General features: G+C 54.4%; 2 protein-coding genes across 13 annotated transcripts in view; both read right to left on the reverse strand.

The window, feature by feature from the left end:
• TBC1D24 (TBC1 domain family member 24) overlaps nt 1–15,406 on the reverse strand; it is a 28,124-nt gene extending 12,718 nt beyond the window's left edge. For 4 of the 12 annotated variants that reach the window (XM_036309735.1, XM_036309733.1, XM_036309738.1 and 1 more), the window contains exon 1: nt 290–616. The gene's annotated coding sequence lies outside the window, so the exon portion shown is untranslated. Of the gene's footprint in view, nt 1–289; nt 617–7,905; nt 7,982–14,713 lie in introns of those variants that run through there. The other 8 variants (XM_036309742.1, XM_036309739.1, XM_036309734.1 and 5 more) reach the window with 7 other exon arrangements.
• A 571-nt stretch (nt 15,407–15,977) lies between these two features.
• Nucleotides 15,978–18,834, reverse strand: NTN3 (netrin 3). Its single transcript, XM_036309730.1, has 6 exons — nt 17,543–18,834; nt 17,283–17,471; nt 17,057–17,206; nt 16,887–16,937; nt 16,669–16,743; nt 15,978–16,367 (listed from the first exon to the last, which is right to left on the reverse strand). The coding sequence occupies exons 1-6, from the start codon at nt 18,468–18,470 to the stop codon at nt 16,018–16,020; spliced, it is 1,743 nt and encodes a 580-aa protein (XP_036165623.1). The 5' UTR covers nt 18,471–18,834; the 3' UTR covers nt 15,978–16,017.
• Nucleotides 18,835–19,532: the final 698 nt, after the last annotated feature.

Consider the following 19,532-nt stretch of genomic DNA (forward strand, 5'->3'; position numbering starts at 1 on the left):
GGATGGTTTCCTTAGGTTTCTTTTTACACAAATGCATAATCATAAACAAGTCAAAGAATACACAATTACAGAGTAAAAATGTAAAATCCTGTTTATGTTATCCCTTCATTCTTACTCCCTCTTCCACCTAAGATAATCATCCATTGCTCACGTATTATATCCTACAAAGCCTTTTCTTATATTTACACACATTCACAGCTGAGTTAGATTTTAAAGACTGGCTAGTGAGACGGTGAACTCAGGAGGCGGGAAACAGATATAAAACAAAACCATTCCATTAGATACTCACACTCGGGAGTTTACGTAAGTTTTAGGGTTGAAGTGATGCTCTCTCGCTGTTATTCCACCTGCAGCATGCAGCCATCACACAACACTGTCTACACCTCCCCAACACGAAACATGGCTTCACCTGTTCTCCACAGTCCCCCAGCTCCTGACAAAGGTCAAGGGAGAGAAGGGAGGCAGGAGCAAAAGTGGGAAATGATCCAGTTTCAAGTCAGACAAGTCTGGCTTCAAAGTCCTGCTCTGCCACTTGTTTGCCTGAACCTCAAACAAGCCATGGCTCTTTCCTGAAAGGCAGGTGCCTGTCTGTAAACAGAGCTGCCAACACAATCTGCCTCACCACCATTAGTCCCATGAGACACCTAAGGGCTCAGCTCTTACGTGGGCTCACTGGCTGGGTGTGGGTGACATCCCACTTTCTCTCATTTCCACTCACCCCTGCCCAGGCAGTCCAGGGCAGGCAGCCAGCAGGGCCCCGCCAGCAGGTGCACTTTCCCTCAGACTCAGAGTGGGAGGAAGGGAGGGCATGGTTTCTCACCATAAACACGGCACTCACCTAAAGGCCACCCCCCAAGTTCACTGCACAGGAATGGGGGTGGGGGAAGGGCTAGTTCTCTGAAGTGGGAACGGGCTGGCCCCAGCTGCCTGGAATGTAGGGAAGTACCGCTGACCCTTGAACAACATAGGTTTGAACTGCACAGGTCCACTTATACAAGGATTTTTTTCTTTTCAGTACTGTAAATGTATTTTCTTTTTCTTTTCTTTCTTTAAATAAATTGCAGGAAGATCCCAAATTTATTTTTTATTTTTTTGAAATCAATATATTTTTATTGATTTCGGAGTGGAAGGAAGAGGGAGAGAATGAAACATCAATTACGAGAGGACTATCGAATCAGCTGCCCTCCAATGGGGACCGAGCCCACAACCCGGGCATGTGCCCTTGACATGAATCAAACCTGGGACCAACCCTTCAGTCCACCAGCCAACGCTCTATTCATTGAACCAAACCAGCTAAAGCTAAATGTATTTTCTTAATACTATTTTCTTTTCTCTAGCTTACTTTATTGTAAGAATACAGTATATAAATATATATAACATACAAAAATATGTGTCAATCAATTATGTTATTGGTAAGACTTTTAGTCAACAGTAGGCTATTAGTAAAGTTTTTGGGGAGTCAAAAGTTACATATGAATTTTCAACTGCAGGACGGGTCCCCTGATCTCTCTTCAAGAGGGCCCCCTAATCCCCATGTTGTCCAAAGGTCACCTGTATTTTGGGTCTTTTATCCTCAGCTTTAGGCCTAGCCTGCAATTTGGGGAAAAGAGGAAAAATTCAACTCATCCTGTTAGACTCCAAGAACTGCAGACCATGATCATTTCAGATAATGGGGACACCAACCACATAGCCTGTCAGCAGGGTGGCAGCTACTTTAGCTAGGGTCGTTAGGGCAAACCTCTCCCAACCTGAGCTTAAGTGTGAGAAGGAAGCAGCAGAAGAGCTGAGAAAAAGTCACTCTGGACAATGAGAAGAGCAAGTGCAAAGGCCCTGAGGCAGGAACAGGCCTAGTGTGCTCTGGGGAAATAAGGGCACCAGTATGGCAGAGCACAGCGAGCAAGACCACGAGCAGCAGAGATACCCACAGCATGGACCATGCACAGGGAGAGATTTGAATTTTATTATCAGCATAGAGGGACTTAGAGTGGGAAGCAGCGAAGGGATGTGATTCCATGGATATGTTTAAAAGCCAATTGCCAGGATTAACTGAGACTGTTTATAGAAAGCACTCAGCCTAGCCTGACATGCCAGGGCAGCTCAGATGTCCCAAGGGCATCTCAGTTAGTGCTCCTTGGGGTCCCCTGGCCTGGCACTGGCTCTGAGGTATCTGGAGAGTGACAGGGTGGGTCAATGCTTGACCAGTCCTGCGGAGGGGCCGGAGTACCCCCTCCCACGAGAGAGGTGCAGCCACGGGAGGCCCCCACTGAGGTTCTCCCACAGACCCACACAAGTCTCTCACTGTGGCTACTCTGACAGACCTTCTTCCCCTTCTGTGCTGTGCTGCTGCTTCCCACCCAGAAAGCCCCTTCCAGTGACCCTCATACCCCTTTTCCTCACAATCACTGTGTCTGGTTTTTGTTGTTGTTGTTGTTTTAAAATATATTTTTATTGATTTTTTACAGAGAAGAAGGGAGAGGGGTAGAGAGTTAGAAACATCGATGAGAGACATTGATTAGTTACCTCCTGCACACCCCCCACTGGGGATGTGCCTGCAACCAAGGTACATGCCCCTGACTGGAATCGAACCTGGGACCCTTCAGTCCGCAGGCCAACGCTCTATCCACTGAGCCAAACCAGTTAGGGCACACTGTGTCTGTTTTTGAGAATTCAGGCTACCTGATGGAAAGCAAATATTTCTTAAAAAGAAAAAACAAAAACATACATGGAAATGAGTGACCTCTATTTCCCCAAAATATTATCTTGCTGTCGGGGAGACCTCTGTCCAGCTCCCCATCCTGTCATGATGACCACCTCTGTCCAAAGTACACTGTCCTGGGTCTGCCAAGGGCAAGTTCACATCAGACTCTGATGAGACACGATGTATTAGGGGCTCCCTTCAGCGGCTGCAGGCCCACAGCCCCAACAGAGAACTCCCCAATCTGTGCTCACAGAAGGAGGTAAGGGGCCATCTGGGGTGGGAGGAGCCAGGCCTCCCTGAACCTACTTGCTATGCATGCAGCCCTCCAAGATTTCTGATCAGGACCAGGGCAGGAGGAAAAGTGGACACAGAAGGAAGGGCAAGACCTTATTGTGGACAGTGGAGTGGGAGACATCAGGACCAAGCAGTTGGGGTTTAGCAGGACCTCTCCCACACTATTTTCAGGGACTGCCGAACACAAAGCCCACAGCTGCTGTTTGTCAGGCGATTTAGCTTTGCATTTCTATCTCTAATTCTAAGGACAACCCCACGGCATGGGGATTTGCTCCACCTTATAGAGGAGGAAACTGGGATAGAGAGAGGTACCTGTGGGGTCCCCAAGTACAGAGAGAACTATCCCTGATGTGTCAGTCTCCAGAACACTCACAGTAAACCCACAGTGCCTAAGACCCCTCTCCCATGTGGGACAGCCAGCCCTCTTCAGCAAGCTCAGGGCTGGCTTCTCAATACCACCTGCTGTACAGGTCTGATGAGTCATAAGACCTCTATGTTTATCAACTCTTAAGTGGGGAACATGATTTTCCCAAACAATTAGATTTGAAAACAAATTTACTTTCATGTGACAAACAGAGACCCTCACATTAAGCCTGGGCGTTTCCACCTTAACCATCAACCAACATGGGCACTACACCTTCCATTCACACCACCTTTCCTGGGGGGTCCAGTACCCCATCATGACTCCCCTTATCCCAAATTTTTATTGATTTGACAAACATATTGAGTTGCCGTTTCTGTGCTGGGTCCTGGGCAGGACACTGGGGACAAGAGAGTAAAAGATGGCTCTCCAGGAGAGTAATGATCACAGCCCAAGCAGGAAGTGCTGTGAGGCCAGGCAGCGCCCTGGAAGACCACCAAGGCAGGACGCTGACTCCATGTGAACATTACAGAAGGAGCAATGGTATCCCAAGTGTACTATAAAGATGGGGAGTATATCATCTGATGCGAAGGTAGAGAATGGGTGCATGAGGGAGGGCACAACAAGTTGGGGAGCCTAAGGCAGGCAGTGGCTGAAGATGGGATAAGAGGGGGGCTGGTGGTCTTTCGAGCCAGCTGCACTAGAATATTGGATGTCATCCTCCACATTAAGGACCTGGAGGAGATCCTAAGCAACAGTGCATTTTAGAAAAATCCCCCTGGTGGTTCAGGAGGAAGGAAGGCAGTGTCCAGAAGAGGATGCATGAGGAAGGCTGAGTCAAGCCTGGCCAGGGAAAATGGAGAAGATGGGGTGGACCCAAGAGATTGCCCAGGGGTTGGATTCTACCAGACGAGGTGACCAATGGTGGGGGGTAGCACCCAAGCACTGAACAGAGAATTTTGGCCCAGGGGTAGGGTTTTGGTGGGGCAGAGGTGGCACTCCATTTTGAAGTTGAAAGTACCTGTCAAGCAAATGCCAGAGCCGCACAGTTTGGAGGCAGAACCCTGGGCTGCTGTGCCAAGGTCCTGCCCAGACACCCAGCCCCCAGCCCAGAGGCCCACACTGGCTCGTGAACTTCTCACCCAGCTGACCTCAAAGACAGCCCCGCCGCCACACACACCAGGACTCTTCCAAAGTGCCAAATGTGGTGCCACTGGGCAAGAGGCACCCTTGCGCAGAGTGAGGTTGGCACTCCCAGGACTCCTACCCACTCCTACTGCCCCCATCCAGCCGGGCCTAATCACACCTCACCTTGGCTGCCAGAACAGCTCACAGTTGAAGGACCCAGGGCTCGGCCTGTTTGGGCCTTAGTCACTGTACCACAGGACAGGGTGGACGCTCTGTGGGTGTCAGCTGCTGTGTCTCAGTTCTTCCTCTCTAAGTCTGAGCAATCTTATATCCGTTTCCCAGGAGTGGAACCAGAAAACAAAGAACTAAGAGGAAGGAGGCTGCAGCTCCAGCCTGACAGATGACTGGGCAAGGACAGAAAGGAGGGGCAATAAGGTGCTCTGTTCTGGCCTGAAGAATTCCATGTGAAAAATGCACACTCCTCTGTCTCACCAGAGCAGGATTCAGAACATTTGTTCTCTGGGTAGTCCCTCTATCTATCTTTAAAAAATAAAAATAAATAAATAAATAAAATTTCAGGGAGGAAGAGAGATAGAAACATCAATGATGAGAGAGAATCATCTATCGGCTGCCTCCTGCACGCCCCCCACTGTGGATCGAGCCCACAAACCGGGCATGTGCCCTGACCGGGAATCGAACTGTGACCTCTTGGTTCATAGGTTGATGCTCAACCACTGAGCCATGCTGGCCAGAGGGTAGTCCCTCTATCTTAGAGACCATCAGTCCCCAGTGAGGTGGCGCTTGTAGAGGCAGAGCAAGCCAGGACAGAGCAGAATGACTGAGTCCCTCGACACCAACTTGGCATCAGGGGACAGGCATGCAAAGGTGACAGCACCTCACTCCAGCCCTCAGGTGTGCGAGGTCTGAGGATAGGAAAGACACAGCAATTACTGGGCATGTTCACTGCCTGATAAGGAGATGCTCAGGGTGCCAGTGATGGGGCAGGTGGAGAATGTAGCAGCAGGACAGGGAAGGGAAAACAACCTGTGTGTAGGAGGGGAATGCACATCTGGATGGCTGAGTGTAACTTAGCTTGCAGGGCATTACAGTAGGGCGGCAGGGACCACGGGACAGCTGGAAAGGTTTCTGTGCAGGAGAAGGTCGAGGGAGTTAAGGAATCAGGAGATATTCCTGAAGCCATCCACCTTGGACAACCAGAGGGGTGGGGACAGGCCTGGAGCAAAATGCACTCCAGGTGGTGTGGACCCTTTCCTATTATGTTATGCAGGAACCTTCCTCTCAAGCCTGAGTCAAGTTTAATTTCCTCACAGGAGGCCCAGTTCTCCCACCCAGCCATGGGGAGAGGCCAGGGAAATGCCCAATCCTAACTCAGGAATCTGCTGTAGCCCCCAGAGACACAGCTTCAGGACTTTGTCTAGAACCCCAGGTGGAGGACACTCATCTCCCCACCCCAGGCCCCAGCTGTAGGATAACTCCCAATTCTACGGATGGCTGCTGGTGACATTGTCACTGACTGAGGTGACCACTGTCAGTGATCCTCCACATTCCCTTGCCTTGGTGCCCTCTTTTTACCTACCTCACTCCCACCTCCCATCTTTCTCTGGAACATGTCTGTGGGAAACCCATTACCTCATCCTCTCCCAGAATGCACCCTTCTTCCTCCTGGTCAGACAGCAGCCAGCTCTCCCCAGTCCCTGCCCCCTCTCTCCAGGACCTCCCCAGGACCCTGCTGGCCCCTCCCCTAGGACTTCCCAGGACTCTGCCCCTCTCTCTCCAGAATGTCCCCAGGACCAGCCTCCTCTCATTCTAGCTCATGGCCTCCATTCCTTGGCTGCCATCACAGAGCTTGAGGGTTGAGTAGGCAGCCCTGGTGTGAAGCTCTTCACCGTTAAAAGCCTTTATATTGCTAGCATTTTATCCACAACCTGGTCAGCCCCAGAAACTGCTCCACCCAGAGGTAGCATATCACAATCCCACTCTCTTCTAACCTTTTCCTAGAGCTCTCCATTGCTCTCTTCCCACCCACGTGACTCCATCTCCCTCACCTACCAGCCCCCTGTGGCTTTATGTCTTTGCCTGCTCAGCCTACACCTATTCCATCAAGCCCCTTCTGTGCTCCTGTCTCAGCCGTAGGCAAAATCCTCGGGAGAAGCCAGACTGAGAGAGTGCTTCTCCATGCTTGAACCCCAACTGTAGAGGGAAACATCACGCTGTCCTGCTCATGACCTGGCAGCCCTTCTTGGCATGTCTCAGAGGCACCCACTCCTATTCCCCCCCCCCTAACTTACAGCTTCATATCCACCCACAACCCTTACCCTCCCTTTCTCCTGAGAATGGGGTGCCAGGCAGGAGCTTCTTCTCCTCTCTGACCCTGCTCTTGATCTTGGTCCTATATCTCACCTCCTGGGGACCCCAATTCTCCTGCATCTTTAATGCTCCCTCTTTGCTGCTATAGAGACCCCAAACGGCACTCACAGAACCTGACACTCCACTCCAGCTATGCCTGTCCTCCTTTCCTTCCCCGTCAAACTTCTGGTGAGAGAAGGCTACATCTGTCTCCCACCCCTTCCACCTTCACTGCATAGCTGCCAGATCATTTAACAGGCACCTTTCGTCCCTTATCTCCCCGAAGCACACACAGCTGACCCCAGTACTCTCAGATCTCCGCTCCCTGGGCCTCCTGAAACCCTTCCCTCATGTGTGTCTCCTCACCTCTTTGGCTGTAGCTGTTCCTGTTCCTCTTCCTGCCTCTTAAATGTCCCTTTTATAAGAGTCCTTCGTTTTCTCAACCTAGAATCCTCTTGTGAACACAAGTCCTGTACTTCCAATTGCTTTCCTGAATGGCTCCCATTCTTCACACACTCTATGTGACTTCAAAACGTTCAGCTCTGACTCCCAAAGTGCTCTGCCCCTACCTGAAATCACGTTCTGGTTCCCCAACCATCCCTTCAGGATCTGGCCCTACCTGCCCTCCAACGGCAGGTTCAGGAGCCTTGCCCACGGCAATGGCACCAACTGCAGCCCCCGGGACACATGAACAGGGCATGGCCAAAGCCGGGAAGAAAGACAGGACACAGCCGTTCTTTCGGTCCAGTCTACATCAAGCCTCAGCCCAAATGCCCCCTCCTTCTCCAGCCCTTCCCAACTTCCCAGGCAGGGCTGAGGGGACCCTGGCTGCCCTCTACCCCTCCTTATCCAAATCTGTTTTACTGTGATGACCTGCTTATGAGTCCAGCTCTTCTACGATACTGTGATTTTTGAGCCAGGTGTTTCACACTATATCTAGTGTAGCCAGGAAAGAGAAAACGAGAGAAGGAAACAAATGGAGACTCAGAAAAATCCCAAACCACTTGGGCCCAAGAGGAAAATTTAATTCTAAACAATAACAACAGGAAACATTCACCAACTTGTTTAGGCATGTGACCCTCCGAGCAGGCATCTTCACATGATGGGAAGGCAGGCCATGCTCTGCCTCAGCCCTGAAACAGAGCACAAGAATTTCTCAAATATTAATGGCAACTGGCATTCCACAGTGACTATCAGGCAGCCAGTTACCGGGGAACTTGATAGTAAGCCCTTTGCTATAGCACACAATGGAGGGCACGTGCCAGCTACAAAGGGTGTAACCATTAACCATTAGGTATTAGTCACAGCACCGCAGGCCAGTTGGCTGGCCCATCTGCCTGCCACCTGTCAGAAGTTCAAATGCAGGTCTTGCCCGTGGCACCTGAGCCTATGATATGGAGCCCCAAGCAGGAAAGAGTCCCAACCTCATTAGCCACTCAAAACAGTTCCTTGCATCCCTTTCTCAAGCAGAAAACCTCTTTCCCAGCCTGGTCTGGTTCACCTACGGGCAGGAGCTGGGGTTGGAATGGGGCCCTGTTAATTTAGGATCTTTGTCTTCTGAGCTCAAAGGTCCTCCCACCAACATGTCCGGGGAAAACACCCCCCAGCTACAAGATAAACCAGCTAGCTGCACAGAATGATAACCAGAGAAAGAGAACTCGGCTGTCAGCAGCATTAGAATTTTGACTCGTTAAAATTCCAGGCAGGGTGCCTTCAACAGGTGTGCCTCAGAAGGCCGGACACATAGCAGGTTCTCCGCAAATATTTTTAGATCTGACAACAAAGCCAGGCCAGGAGGGAATCTTGCAGGTTTAATCATTTCAATAGGCACTCGAGACACTTCCTGAATGCCAGTGTACTGAGCACTGGAATACAAAGATGCAAGGCCCAGATCCAGCTCTCCATGAGCTCTGGCTGTGGGGATATGGGTGTACTGGCCATGCCAACTCAGGTACAGGTGCTATGACAGGAAAGCACAGGGTGTCTGGGGCCCCAGTCCATGAGGAAAGAGGGGTTGGGAGCCAGTGATATCTCAGCTGAATCCTGAAAGATGAGGTGGCCTTTGTCCCGGAAGCAGCAGAAACAGCATGGGCATAGGACAGGTCCTCAGCTACTTGGGCTGGCAAGCCCTTCAGCTCTTTAAGGGGGCAGGCCAGTGAGTGCCATTTGTGGCTCAATTAAGACAATTCTATATCTAGCCTCATGGACTCCAAGATGCCAAAGGACCTGAGACAGAGGCCTGAGGTTCACAGTGCTGTCGAGGAAGCCAAGTGCTCCTGTGTCCAAGGAGGTGGGGAAGGTTCAGCCCAGGAAGACAGGAGACATGCCAGAGGCAGGAGGAGTTCATGTATACTCCCAGATCCTTCTAAGGCCACAGGTTTACCAAGACATGAAGGCTAGAACGGCCCTTGCCAGAAAAGGAATTAGAGGAGAATTAGGGAACAAGGGCAAAATGATTCAAGGAAAGGCTGAAGGGACAGAGGTGAGGGAAGCAGGTAATGACCTACATTTAGAACACTATACAGGGAGGGGCTTTTATTGGTAACAGAATCACCCATTGGTAAACAACCCTCAATGTGCGTGGTATCCCATTGAAAGTGTAACAATTAGCAGACACACAGTTTCAGATTATGAGACACAGGCTAAGCCATGTGTAGCGTGTTCTCAATCACCTGTAAAAGAAGGGAGCATGCCTGAGTGGGATGGAAGGAGAAACCATGACTGCTGACATGTGACCCCTGACAGCATATCTCTGTGCAGTACCCAACCAGGCCCGCAGACATAACTATACAGAACAGAAAGAGATCTTATCTCACATCTTCTAAGTGAGCAGGTACCAGAGACAAAAATAACCGCTACTGGGCCTGTGCAATTATGCAGGGGCTGGGCAAGTCCTGTGGGCAGATAGGGGCTCCTTTAAAAGTATCAGCCTTTGCCCTAGCTGGTTTGGCTCAGTGGATAGAACACTGGCCTGTGGACTGAAGGGTCCCGGGTTTGATTCTGTTCAAGGGCACATGCCCGAGTTGCGGGCTCAATCCCCAGTATGGGGCATAGAGGAGGCAGCTGATTGATGATTCTCTTTCATCACTGATGTTTCTATCTCTCTCTCCCTCTCCCTTCCTCTCTGAAATCAATAAAAATAACTTTTTAAAAAAAGTGTGGCAACCTTAAAAAGAAAAGAAAAGAAATGTCAGCCTTTCCTTGCCCTCTCTCCTTGCCCCTCAGTGTGGGAGAAAGACTAGGGAGGAGCCACCACACACTTGGCCTCTTTATCCTTAATAGAGTCTTTCCAAAGTCCCACCTGCTGCGAATGCTGAGGTACCACACAGAAACTGGGGTCCTGGAAGGAGAGCGAGGGGACCCCAAAAATTCTGCAACCTTGGATCTATCTCTGGGTCTAAGAAGACCTTTTTCAGAGATCAAATGGTGAGAATGCTCTGAGACGACCAACCCTCAATCTGGAGGGAAAAGTGGTCCTTTGAGATAAGTGACAATCTGGAAGTGTCCCAAAAGGCAAATAAACACGTGAGACAGGAAAGCCCCCGGAACTGATTGTGTGATTTTTGTTGTTTTCTTTTTTTGGTTGTTTTTTTAAAAATATATATTTTATTGATTTTTCACAGAGAGGAAAGGAGAGGGATAGAGAGTTAGAAACATCGATGAGAGAGAAACATTGATCAGCTGCCTCCTGCACACCTCCTACTGGGAATGTGCCCGCAACCAAGGTACATGCCCTTGACCGGAATCGAACCTGGGACCTTTTAGTCCGCAGGCCGACGCTCTATCCACTGAGCCAAACCGGTTAGGGCGATTGTGTGATTTTTGTACCTTGAGCATTTTACATCTTGCTATTTACTCTAACCAACAAATTGGGCCTTTGTCACAGAAATAAAATATCCTGCTCCCACAATCCAAAAAGGCAAGGGGTTATTAATGAAAACTCTGTTAGCTTATCTACTCTGTGTTTTTTGTTGTTGTTGTTTTGTCTTTTTTAAAATATATTTTATTGATTTTTTACAGAGAGGAAGGGAGAGGGATAGAGAGTTAGAAACACCGATGAGAGAGAAACATTGATCAGCTGCCTCCTGCACACTCCCTACTGGGTATGTGCCTGCAACCAAGGTACATGCCCTTGGCCAGAATCGAACCTGGGACCCTTAAGACCGCAGGCCGACGCTCTATCCACTGAGCCAAACCGGTAAGGGCGTACTCTGTGTTTTATAGACATAAAACATTAGGTGCCTCCAGGGTTCAGTCTTTTTTTTCTCTCACTCCATATAATCTCCTGCAAAGGCCCACTCCACTAATACCTGGCTCTACTGTTACACAGAAAGGAGTCCCCAAAATGCCCTCAAGCCCACTACACTCTCCTTGGCTCCAGACCAACATATATCCACCTACTGCTGGGAAGTCTTACTGACCCTCAGCTCAACATCTCCAACCTGAAAGTCAGCACCTGCTCCCAAGTCTGCCCCCTTACTACGCACTGTGTGTGGCTTGGACCCAGCTGCTAGTCACTCAATCTTGGACTGTTCCCTAAGTCTTCCTTTCTCCCTGGCCCTTCCTCCATCCCTTCAGCCACTTGCCTCATGGTTTTGCTCTCCTTTTTTTTTTTTTTAAATATATTTTATTGATTTTCCACAGAGAGGAAGGGAGAGAGATAGAGAGTCAGAAACATCGACAGAGAGAAACATCGATCAGCTGCCCCCTGCACACCCCCCACTGGGGATGTGCCCGCAACCCAGGCACATGCCCCTGACCGGAATCGAACCCGGGACCTCCCAGTCCGCAGGCCGACGCTCTATCCACCGAGCCAAACCGGCCTCGGCTCCTTTTTTATTTTTATTATTATAATTTATTTTTATTGTTGAGAGTATTACAGATGTCCCCCATTTCTCCTCCTTTGTCCCATTTCATTGCTTTCCTTTCTGTATCCTCCACAGCCCTTCATTGGCACTGGGCCTTATATCTCCCTAGGTGTGCCATGGTGGTCCCTCAACCACCCTGGGCTCAGTGCAACCCTTCACCAATCCATCCCAGTAATCACTGCCAGGTTACCAGTGGAGAACACAATCTGATCAGTCACTCACAAGACCCAAAGATCCCTTGGTGACTTCCTACCACTCTCACGGTAAAGTTCAAATTTGGGCCTGGTACTCAAGGCCTCTCTCAATCTGCTGCCAGTCTAGCTCTTTAATTTCATCTCCCTCTCTTTACTCCAACCACCAGAGCACTCCCTGCCCTTCTCCCAACAGGTGGTGGGTAGGTCATGCCCTTTACTTCACATACAGTCTCTGCCCAGGAGGCTCTTTCCCTCATATGGTCTTGCCACTCCTATCAACCTTCAAAATTTGGCTCAAGCATCTCTCAGGAGCCCCCACCAAAGGCCAGCGGGATGTCACTCTATGCCCAAAGCAAACTCTGTCCTCCTCTGTGGGCATGCCTCCCACAGTGCCGCAGTTCACCGGCCCATCTCCTGACTCCACTGTAAGCTCCTTAAGGGCAGAGACTCACTCAACTTTGTAGCCACAGAACACAGGGTACAGGCCCTCCTCATGTGAATGATGATTTCAATAGACGTGTGTGGAAAGAATTTTTAAAAACCATCAAATAATGAATTGAAGTTGATTCTTAGTAAAAAGCCTGAGGCTTTGTTTCCTGGATATTATCTCCATTTGGAAAGTGACACTTGAAACAGTCACTGAAATTGCTGTTTCAAGTTAAAAAGGGCTGCTTTCTCTTATGTACAGAGTTGTCATAACAGAAAAGGTATGCTCAAACAGGTAAAACATTGAACAGGGTAAATGTTAAGTGCTTTTTTATAACCTGCTTCATTGTCTTTATGTACTTTAAACCAGAACCCATCTAAAAGCAAACACTTAAATATGTCATCTGAGGTTGGCTTAGACTGTAATGAGAATTAGGAGCAACAATGCGTGCCCAAGGTCACTTGGCCTGCTGGATTGTCCTGGCAGGTGTGGTCAGCAAGAGCTGGTGAGACCCACCTGCCGGCGAACTTACAGATCCAGGGGGTGAATTTTATTATTGTTATGAAAGGCCAGCTTAGCCCAGCGGCATGGTTCAGTGGTTGAGTGTCGGCCTGTGAACCAGAAGGTCACAGTTCGATTCCTGGTCAGAGCACATACCCAGGATGCAAGCTTAATCCCCAGTGTGGGGCGTATAGGAGGCAGTCGGGTCGATGATTCTCTCTCACCACTGATGTTTCTATCTCTCTCTCCCTTCCTCTCTGAAATCAATAAAAGTATATTTTAAAAAAATTAAAATAAAAAGAAAGCCTGCTTAGATTACTAGATTACTTCTACATCTCCCGGAAGGTCACCCTTACTATCAGATGAAAACCACCACACTAGTTTTATTTAGCATCTTGGTTCACTTCAAGAGATACCGGCCCCCATTCCATGCCAGGCAATAGGGGACCAAAGATGAATGCAATGTGACTCCAGCCCTGTTGACAGGGAAAGACAAGCTTCTAAACAGGGCACTCACTACCAGATAAGCACTTCGCTTAAAGGCTTTATCTGAGGGCTGAGAAGATTAGCTGAGGACCCAACTTTCAGAATAAAAGGAAGTGCACATTGGGGGTCATTCCACTGGCTGTAACCTTTATATACTGAGACACCTTTGTGAGATTTCTTTATCTTTTCTCCTCTGGTCTTGTTTCTCCCGGTCTATATCCTTGTCTTTGAGACAATCAAGCAAACATTTACAGATGCCTACTCTGTGATGGGGGTAGAATGGGTAGACGGAGCCCTTACCCTCAAGCAGAGGAAAAATCTGTCCAATAATGGGATGGTCCTTTCTAAATGTAATGGCCTGGAAGTCCTTGCTGAGTCCCCAGCAAACATACAATGAAAAAAAAAAAAAAAGGAAAACTACCTTTGAGAACTTCTACTGGTCCCAGAAAGACAAACTAATGACTTGGAATAAGAAACTCGGAAAGACCACAACACCAGCATCCCAAGCACAGCCACACCAGCCACAGGCCGGTCCTCCCAGCACACCTCTAGGCTAATAGTCGATCTCTGCCTCCGCACAGCCCGCTGGCCCTTAAACAACCTCTGGCCTTTAATGTCGGCCCGGAGGGTGGTAACCCAGGAGGCCACAGCACACCAGTCTCCATCCTAAGGTCGCAGATGAACACCTGTGCCCAGGCCACCTGTGCCCATCCCTGCGTGCGTGGAGAAAACCATGCCCAGAGGTGGCCCATCCCCGACCTCCAGCTGTGTTCCTCCAGGCTCAGATGGCACAGCGCCCAGGGACCCTGTGGAAGTGCTTCTGCCGCTCGGCCCAGTGGCCGTGCCAAGGGGGCACCCACCGGACAGGGCTCAGAGGCCAGGCGACAGGTGGGCGGGCACGTCATCCTGAGGCAAGCAGAGGGCAGGAAAGGGAGTAGTTGCAAGTCTTCGATGGCAGAACTGTTATCAGAGATTCTGTTGCAATTTCCAGTCCAGAAGAGGACTTCCTCCCCCCACAGACAGACAGCCGCCCAAGGAAGGGGTGACACAGAGACAACTCCTTCTGACTGACGCCTCGCCCGGGGCCGGACGGCCAGCACGCAGACGGCGGCTGGTAGGGGGCGCCGGTCCTGCCCCCGGGGTGAGTGTCCCGCGAAGCCGCGGTCCGCCGGGGGCGATGGGCAGTGACTGTCGGACGGCCCGGGCCCCAGACCTCCGTGCCGCGGCCAGCCCCCGCGCCCCACCTCAGACCCAGGCCCCAGAGTCGGACCCCCACGCCCCCTCCCTCTGCACGCCCCCGCTGCGGTGACAGCCGGCGACCTGGCTCCGCAGCCCCCGAAGCTCCGTGGCAGGCCGCCACGCCCCGTGCCAGGCCCGCCGCGTACCCACCTCTGCCGCCGCGCCGCTCCGTGCCGCGCCGCGTACCGCTTTCTTCTCAGCTCGCAGCGCAACTGAGCGCGGGCTTCTCTACGCATGCGCGCGCGCCGCCCCGCCCCCGCCGAGCACGCGCCAAGGGCTGCCCACCCCGGGTGCCGCGGGTCTCAGCCCAGCGGGCTCTGGGCATGCGCACCGACGCCCCTTGGCCGGGCGGCCGGAGCCCGGGCCAGCCCAGGACAGGTCCCGGCGCGGAGCGTCAGGGGTTCGCGGGCGGTGACTCCTGGCAGGAATCGAGTGAACGGCCGGCTAACCGGAGGGCTGGGGGCATCAGGAGACCAGAGGGCTGTCCGCGGGAGGTGCCGCTCCGCCGGGTTACGCGTAGACCCAGGAACGCGGTGGGCACGACGTCCGGTTCCGAGTGGGAGAAGGGACGCAGGGGATCCTAGGAGCTGGACTTTACGGGAGGGGTCCTAAGGCCGAATCCGAGAGAGACAGCGGGACAGAGACAAGAGACAGGGACAAGGCAGGCCAAGAACGAGGCCGAACAGAGGCAGAGACGCAGTGGAGACAGGGACACAGAGGCCCAACCGGTAGAGAAAGGTCAGGCATAGGGGACAGACGGGGCGCAGAGGCCCCCGTCCTCGCCGGGGGAGGAGTCACAGCTCCCTCTGCGGGTTCTGGCAGGGGCGGGGAAACCAGTGTCGCCGAGCCCCGAGCGGGTCTGTGGACCAAAGTGGTGGCCACAGCGCCTCTCGGTGAGCCATAGCGCTCTCTGGCGGATTCTAGGAGCCCCTGGGGAGTGGAGTCACAGCGGCCCTCGGTGTGTTCTCAGACCGACAGTGGCTCCTGGATTCACAGGGGGCTTCGTAACCGTTTGGGGGGATACACAGTGCCTTGTAGAAAGGTAAGAGCGCTCTTTTCTGGGCTACGGCATCACGAGGAGGCGGCCCTCAGGGTGTTAGCAGAGGCCCCCACCAGAAGGCTCACAGCCTTCTGTAGGTATGACGGTGCCCCTGGGAGGGGGCAGATAGCGCGAGCGTGGGAGATCCAAGGTCCAAGGAATCATCAACAGCTGCCAAAGGAAGGTTCCAGGCAGCTCATTGGGCTATCATATCCCTCTGAGTCGCTGCGTTGGTCACACCCATTCTGGGCACGGGCGCGAGGCGCAGAGGGAGGCGCCCGGCAGGGTTGGGTGGGGACTCAGATGGCCACGCGCGCGATGTGAGCAAAGACTCCTCCACAGACAGATGCACTGGTCGAACGTGCGCCTTGATGTGGGAGTAGCGCCCCGCCCAGCCCCAGCCTGGCCCGCGGGCTCAGGCCGCCCTGCAACGCCCCCGCCGCTCGCGGCGCTGCAGTCTCCGAAGGCGCCGCGTCCACGCGTCGCGCCAGGGCAGCACGAGGCTCCCGCGAGCGGCGATGAGACCGGGCCCTCGGCCCCCTGGATCCCCGACCGCCGCCCCTGGCCCGCCACCCAGCAGCAGGTAGCGGCGACCAGGTAGCAGGTGTGGGCAGCCGCAGGCAGCATCCCGTGTGGGCACCCACAGTGAGCTGCTCCCGCGCCGTGCGCGCTCCTCGCCGCTCCGGAACACGGCGAGCACGGCCACTGGGAAGCGCGTCCACAAGCCACGCGCCTCGCCGCGCGCACCCACCGCCACCTGCACCGCTGCGGAGAGGACGAGAGGGGGCGGGATTAGGCTGGGAAGCGGCAGGCTGCTCAGAGGAGAACCGAGCGCCAGTGGCCAGGAGGGAGGGCAGAGGGAAACAGAGGACAACCACTGGAGAGGGAGCGCACAGAGAGGACACCGCAGAGGAGGGAGCAGAGAGATCACCAAGGAGCTGACGGGGTAGGGCCAGTGGCAGTGGGGCACCTGAGGGATGGGGTCCAGCAATGGTCAGGGTATCCAACGGGAACGTGGGGAGGGCAAGGTGGGAAGGTGGGGGCGGGAGGCCTGAGAGCTGCCTACCATAGTCTTTCCTGCAGAACTTTTTCAGGCTGATGCGGTAGCTGCCCCGGGTGGGTTTGCAGTGCAAATCACAGTCTGGGGAGGGGAGACAAGGTAGTGGGCAGGCTGGCACAGATCCCCACCTCCTTCCCCCAACCTCTCCTCCTACCCTCCTTGAACCCATAGCACCCCTCCTCTCATGGACATGCCAGTCTAGGACCTGATATGTGCCCACTCACCCTGCGACTCCACAGGGCTGCTCTCCTCAGTGGGTCCAGGGGCAGGGGTCTCTGCAGAGAGGGTGGAAGAATGCCTGTATTCGAGGGGGCCTGGGGTTTCTGGAACTCTCAGGGGATATGTAGGCAGCAGCAGGGAGCTGGGGTGGCCTAAGCAGGGCAGGGTCACTCACTAACACAGGGTGCCACTGGAGAACGACTCTGTTGGAAGCCAGGGGCGCAGCGATTGCAGGTGAGGCCAGTGACACCATCCTTGCAGGGACACTGGCCTGTGGTCTGGTTGCAGGTTTTGCCAGCAGCACCAACAGGGTGACAGTCACAGGCTGAGGACAGAGGTGAAATGGTCAGAAACCCATCTGGGAATATGTGAAACCAGAGGGTGGGGGTATGCAGGCTCACCCCTGCAAGCATGGCGGTCATTCGGTGCACGGCCCGGGTCGCGATAGAAGCCCTCCCGGCAGTAATGGCAGTGGCGGCCGGCAGTGTTGTGCCGGCAGTTGAGGCAGACACCACCACTGCGACGGCCGGACAATCGGTACAGCTCCATGTTGAAGCGGCAGCGGCGGGCATGGCCATTGCAGGAGCAAGCTGCAGAGAGGGATGGGTCAGGGGCAGGCTGGCTGGATCCAAGATCCCCAGGCCACCCTCTAAGGCCTCACCAAGGCAAGCGTGGGCTTCCCGGGCTGTGGCCCGCTGCCAGGGCCTGTCGCAGTAGAAGGGCTTGCAGCGGCCACAGTCGGGGCCCTCGGTGCCATGCCGGCAGTCGCAGATCAGGTGGCCCTGGGTGTCCAGCAAGCACCTTGAAGCATGCCCATTGCACTTGCAGCGCCCGCCCACCTGGAGCTCAGCGGCTGAGTAAGAGTAAGGGACCACGGCCTCGGAGTCGCTGGTGTCCCCCAGCATGGCAGGCCTCGTGAGCACTATTCGAATGTCTGTGGCGGTCACCCAGTCTTGGAGCACCGGGCTGCTGTCCAGATCCAGGCCTGGCGGGCTGCTATCCTGCACACTGAAGGCCAGAAGGCCACCGCCATCAGGCTGGGTCTGGGGCTCAGGAAAGCACAAAGCTTCAGGCCCGGGACCGGCTGGGCCATTGGCAGGGGCAGGCAGGCGGCCATAGTCCAGGCCACAGCAGGAGGAGAAGAAGCCCAGCGGGACCCAGCTGCGGCCGTGGTCCTGCGACTTGAGCAGGGCCACTGAGGTGGGGGGCGTGGAGCAGAAGCGCAAGCTCACAAACACCAGCTCGAAAGTTTTGCCCAGGGGTACTGTGAGGCTCACGTTGAGGGGCGCCTGCGTCAGCCAGTCGGAACGCCAGCACAGGGGGCTGGCAGTGCCCCCTGCCAGGGTCAGGAGGGCCGCGGGGTGTGCCCGCCGCGGGTCGGAGGAATCGCAGGCCTGCGTGGGGGGCTGCCCGCACGTGCTGGACGCCAGCACCTCGCGGCCCAAGGCCGCATTCACCAGGCCAGGCACGCAGGCTCGCGGGGCGCCCCCCTCCTCATGACAGGGGTCAGCGGGCGCTGGCGGCCCCGGGCTCAGCGCGGCCAAGAGCGTGCCCGCGGTCACCAGCAGCCCCCAGGGCCAGATGGGCATGGCCGGAGCCTCCGTGGGTCAGCCAGCTGGCCGTGGCCCCACGCCGCTGTCCTCGTGGGGGTAGAGCCCGGGTGTGAGGCTCTGCCGGCAAAGTCGAGCAACCGCAGGCCCCGGGCGGCCACAGCCGGGGCCCAGATGAGGGTGCAGCCGCGGGCACGCCCCGGCCCAGCGCAGCAGCGAGGATGTTGGCGGGTCCTCCTGCAGGGCCTGGAGCGATGACAGCCTTCGCCCCGGCTCCGGGCCCCTCCGCCCTCGGAGGCCCCTCCCGCTGCCCGCTGCTCACACTCACCCACGGAGGGCCGGGTGGAGCAGGTCTCCGGGCCTCCGGGAATGGCTGAGGGCGGGCGGGCCCTGGGGCGCCGGGGCCGCCGCCTCCTCCCGGCTGCAGCGAGGGCCGCGGAGCTGTGCCAGGTGGGGGCGGGGGGCGCAGCAGGCTCAAGCCTGGGCCCAGCCAGGGGCGGGGCTGCTGGGGCCGAGAAGGAGGGAGGGGAGGAGAAGGGGCCTGGTCGGCATAGCGGGAATCAGAAGCAGATTCAGACACTGGCTGGGCCATCGGGGGAGGGGCCGGGGAGCCAGGAATTCGCTGTCGGGAGGGGTCTGGAGGGGAAAACTCAGCCACGCAGCCCGTGGGGGACCACCCAGCAGGGTCGTTGGTCCGCAGCCAGGTTTTGACTGCTCCTGGGGCTGTGTCACATGCTGGGCGGGGGTCTGGCAGGCTCCTCCCTCAGGCCCAACAGGCAGGCTGGGCCCTGGGTCTGAAGTCTGGGTCCAGGATGCTCCCTGATGTCCATGCAGGACATGCGGCATGAGAAGCCAAGTCGTATTGGTGAGTGTGGGGTGCCCCCAAGGCAGCAGTTTGCTCTAGTAGACAGAACCCAGAATTGGGACCAGGTCTTATTTTGAACCAAAGCTGCTCTAATTTCCAGCTGTGTGGTTCAGATTCCTTAACCTGGTCCTGCCTCAGTTTCCTTTTTGGCCACATGCCTGTTATTTAACATTGCAAAGCTGGGGAATTTGATGAGACCAACACTCAACAGACTTGAGTCCCTCCTGCCTTATGCT

Source organism: Myotis myotis, unplaced genomic scaffold (assembly GCF_014108235.1).
Source record: "Myotis myotis isolate mMyoMyo1 unplaced genomic scaffold, mMyoMyo1.p scaffold_m19_p_5, whole genome shotgun sequence".
Taxonomy (NCBI): Eukaryota; Metazoa; Chordata; class Mammalia; order Chiroptera; family Vespertilionidae; genus Myotis; species Myotis myotis.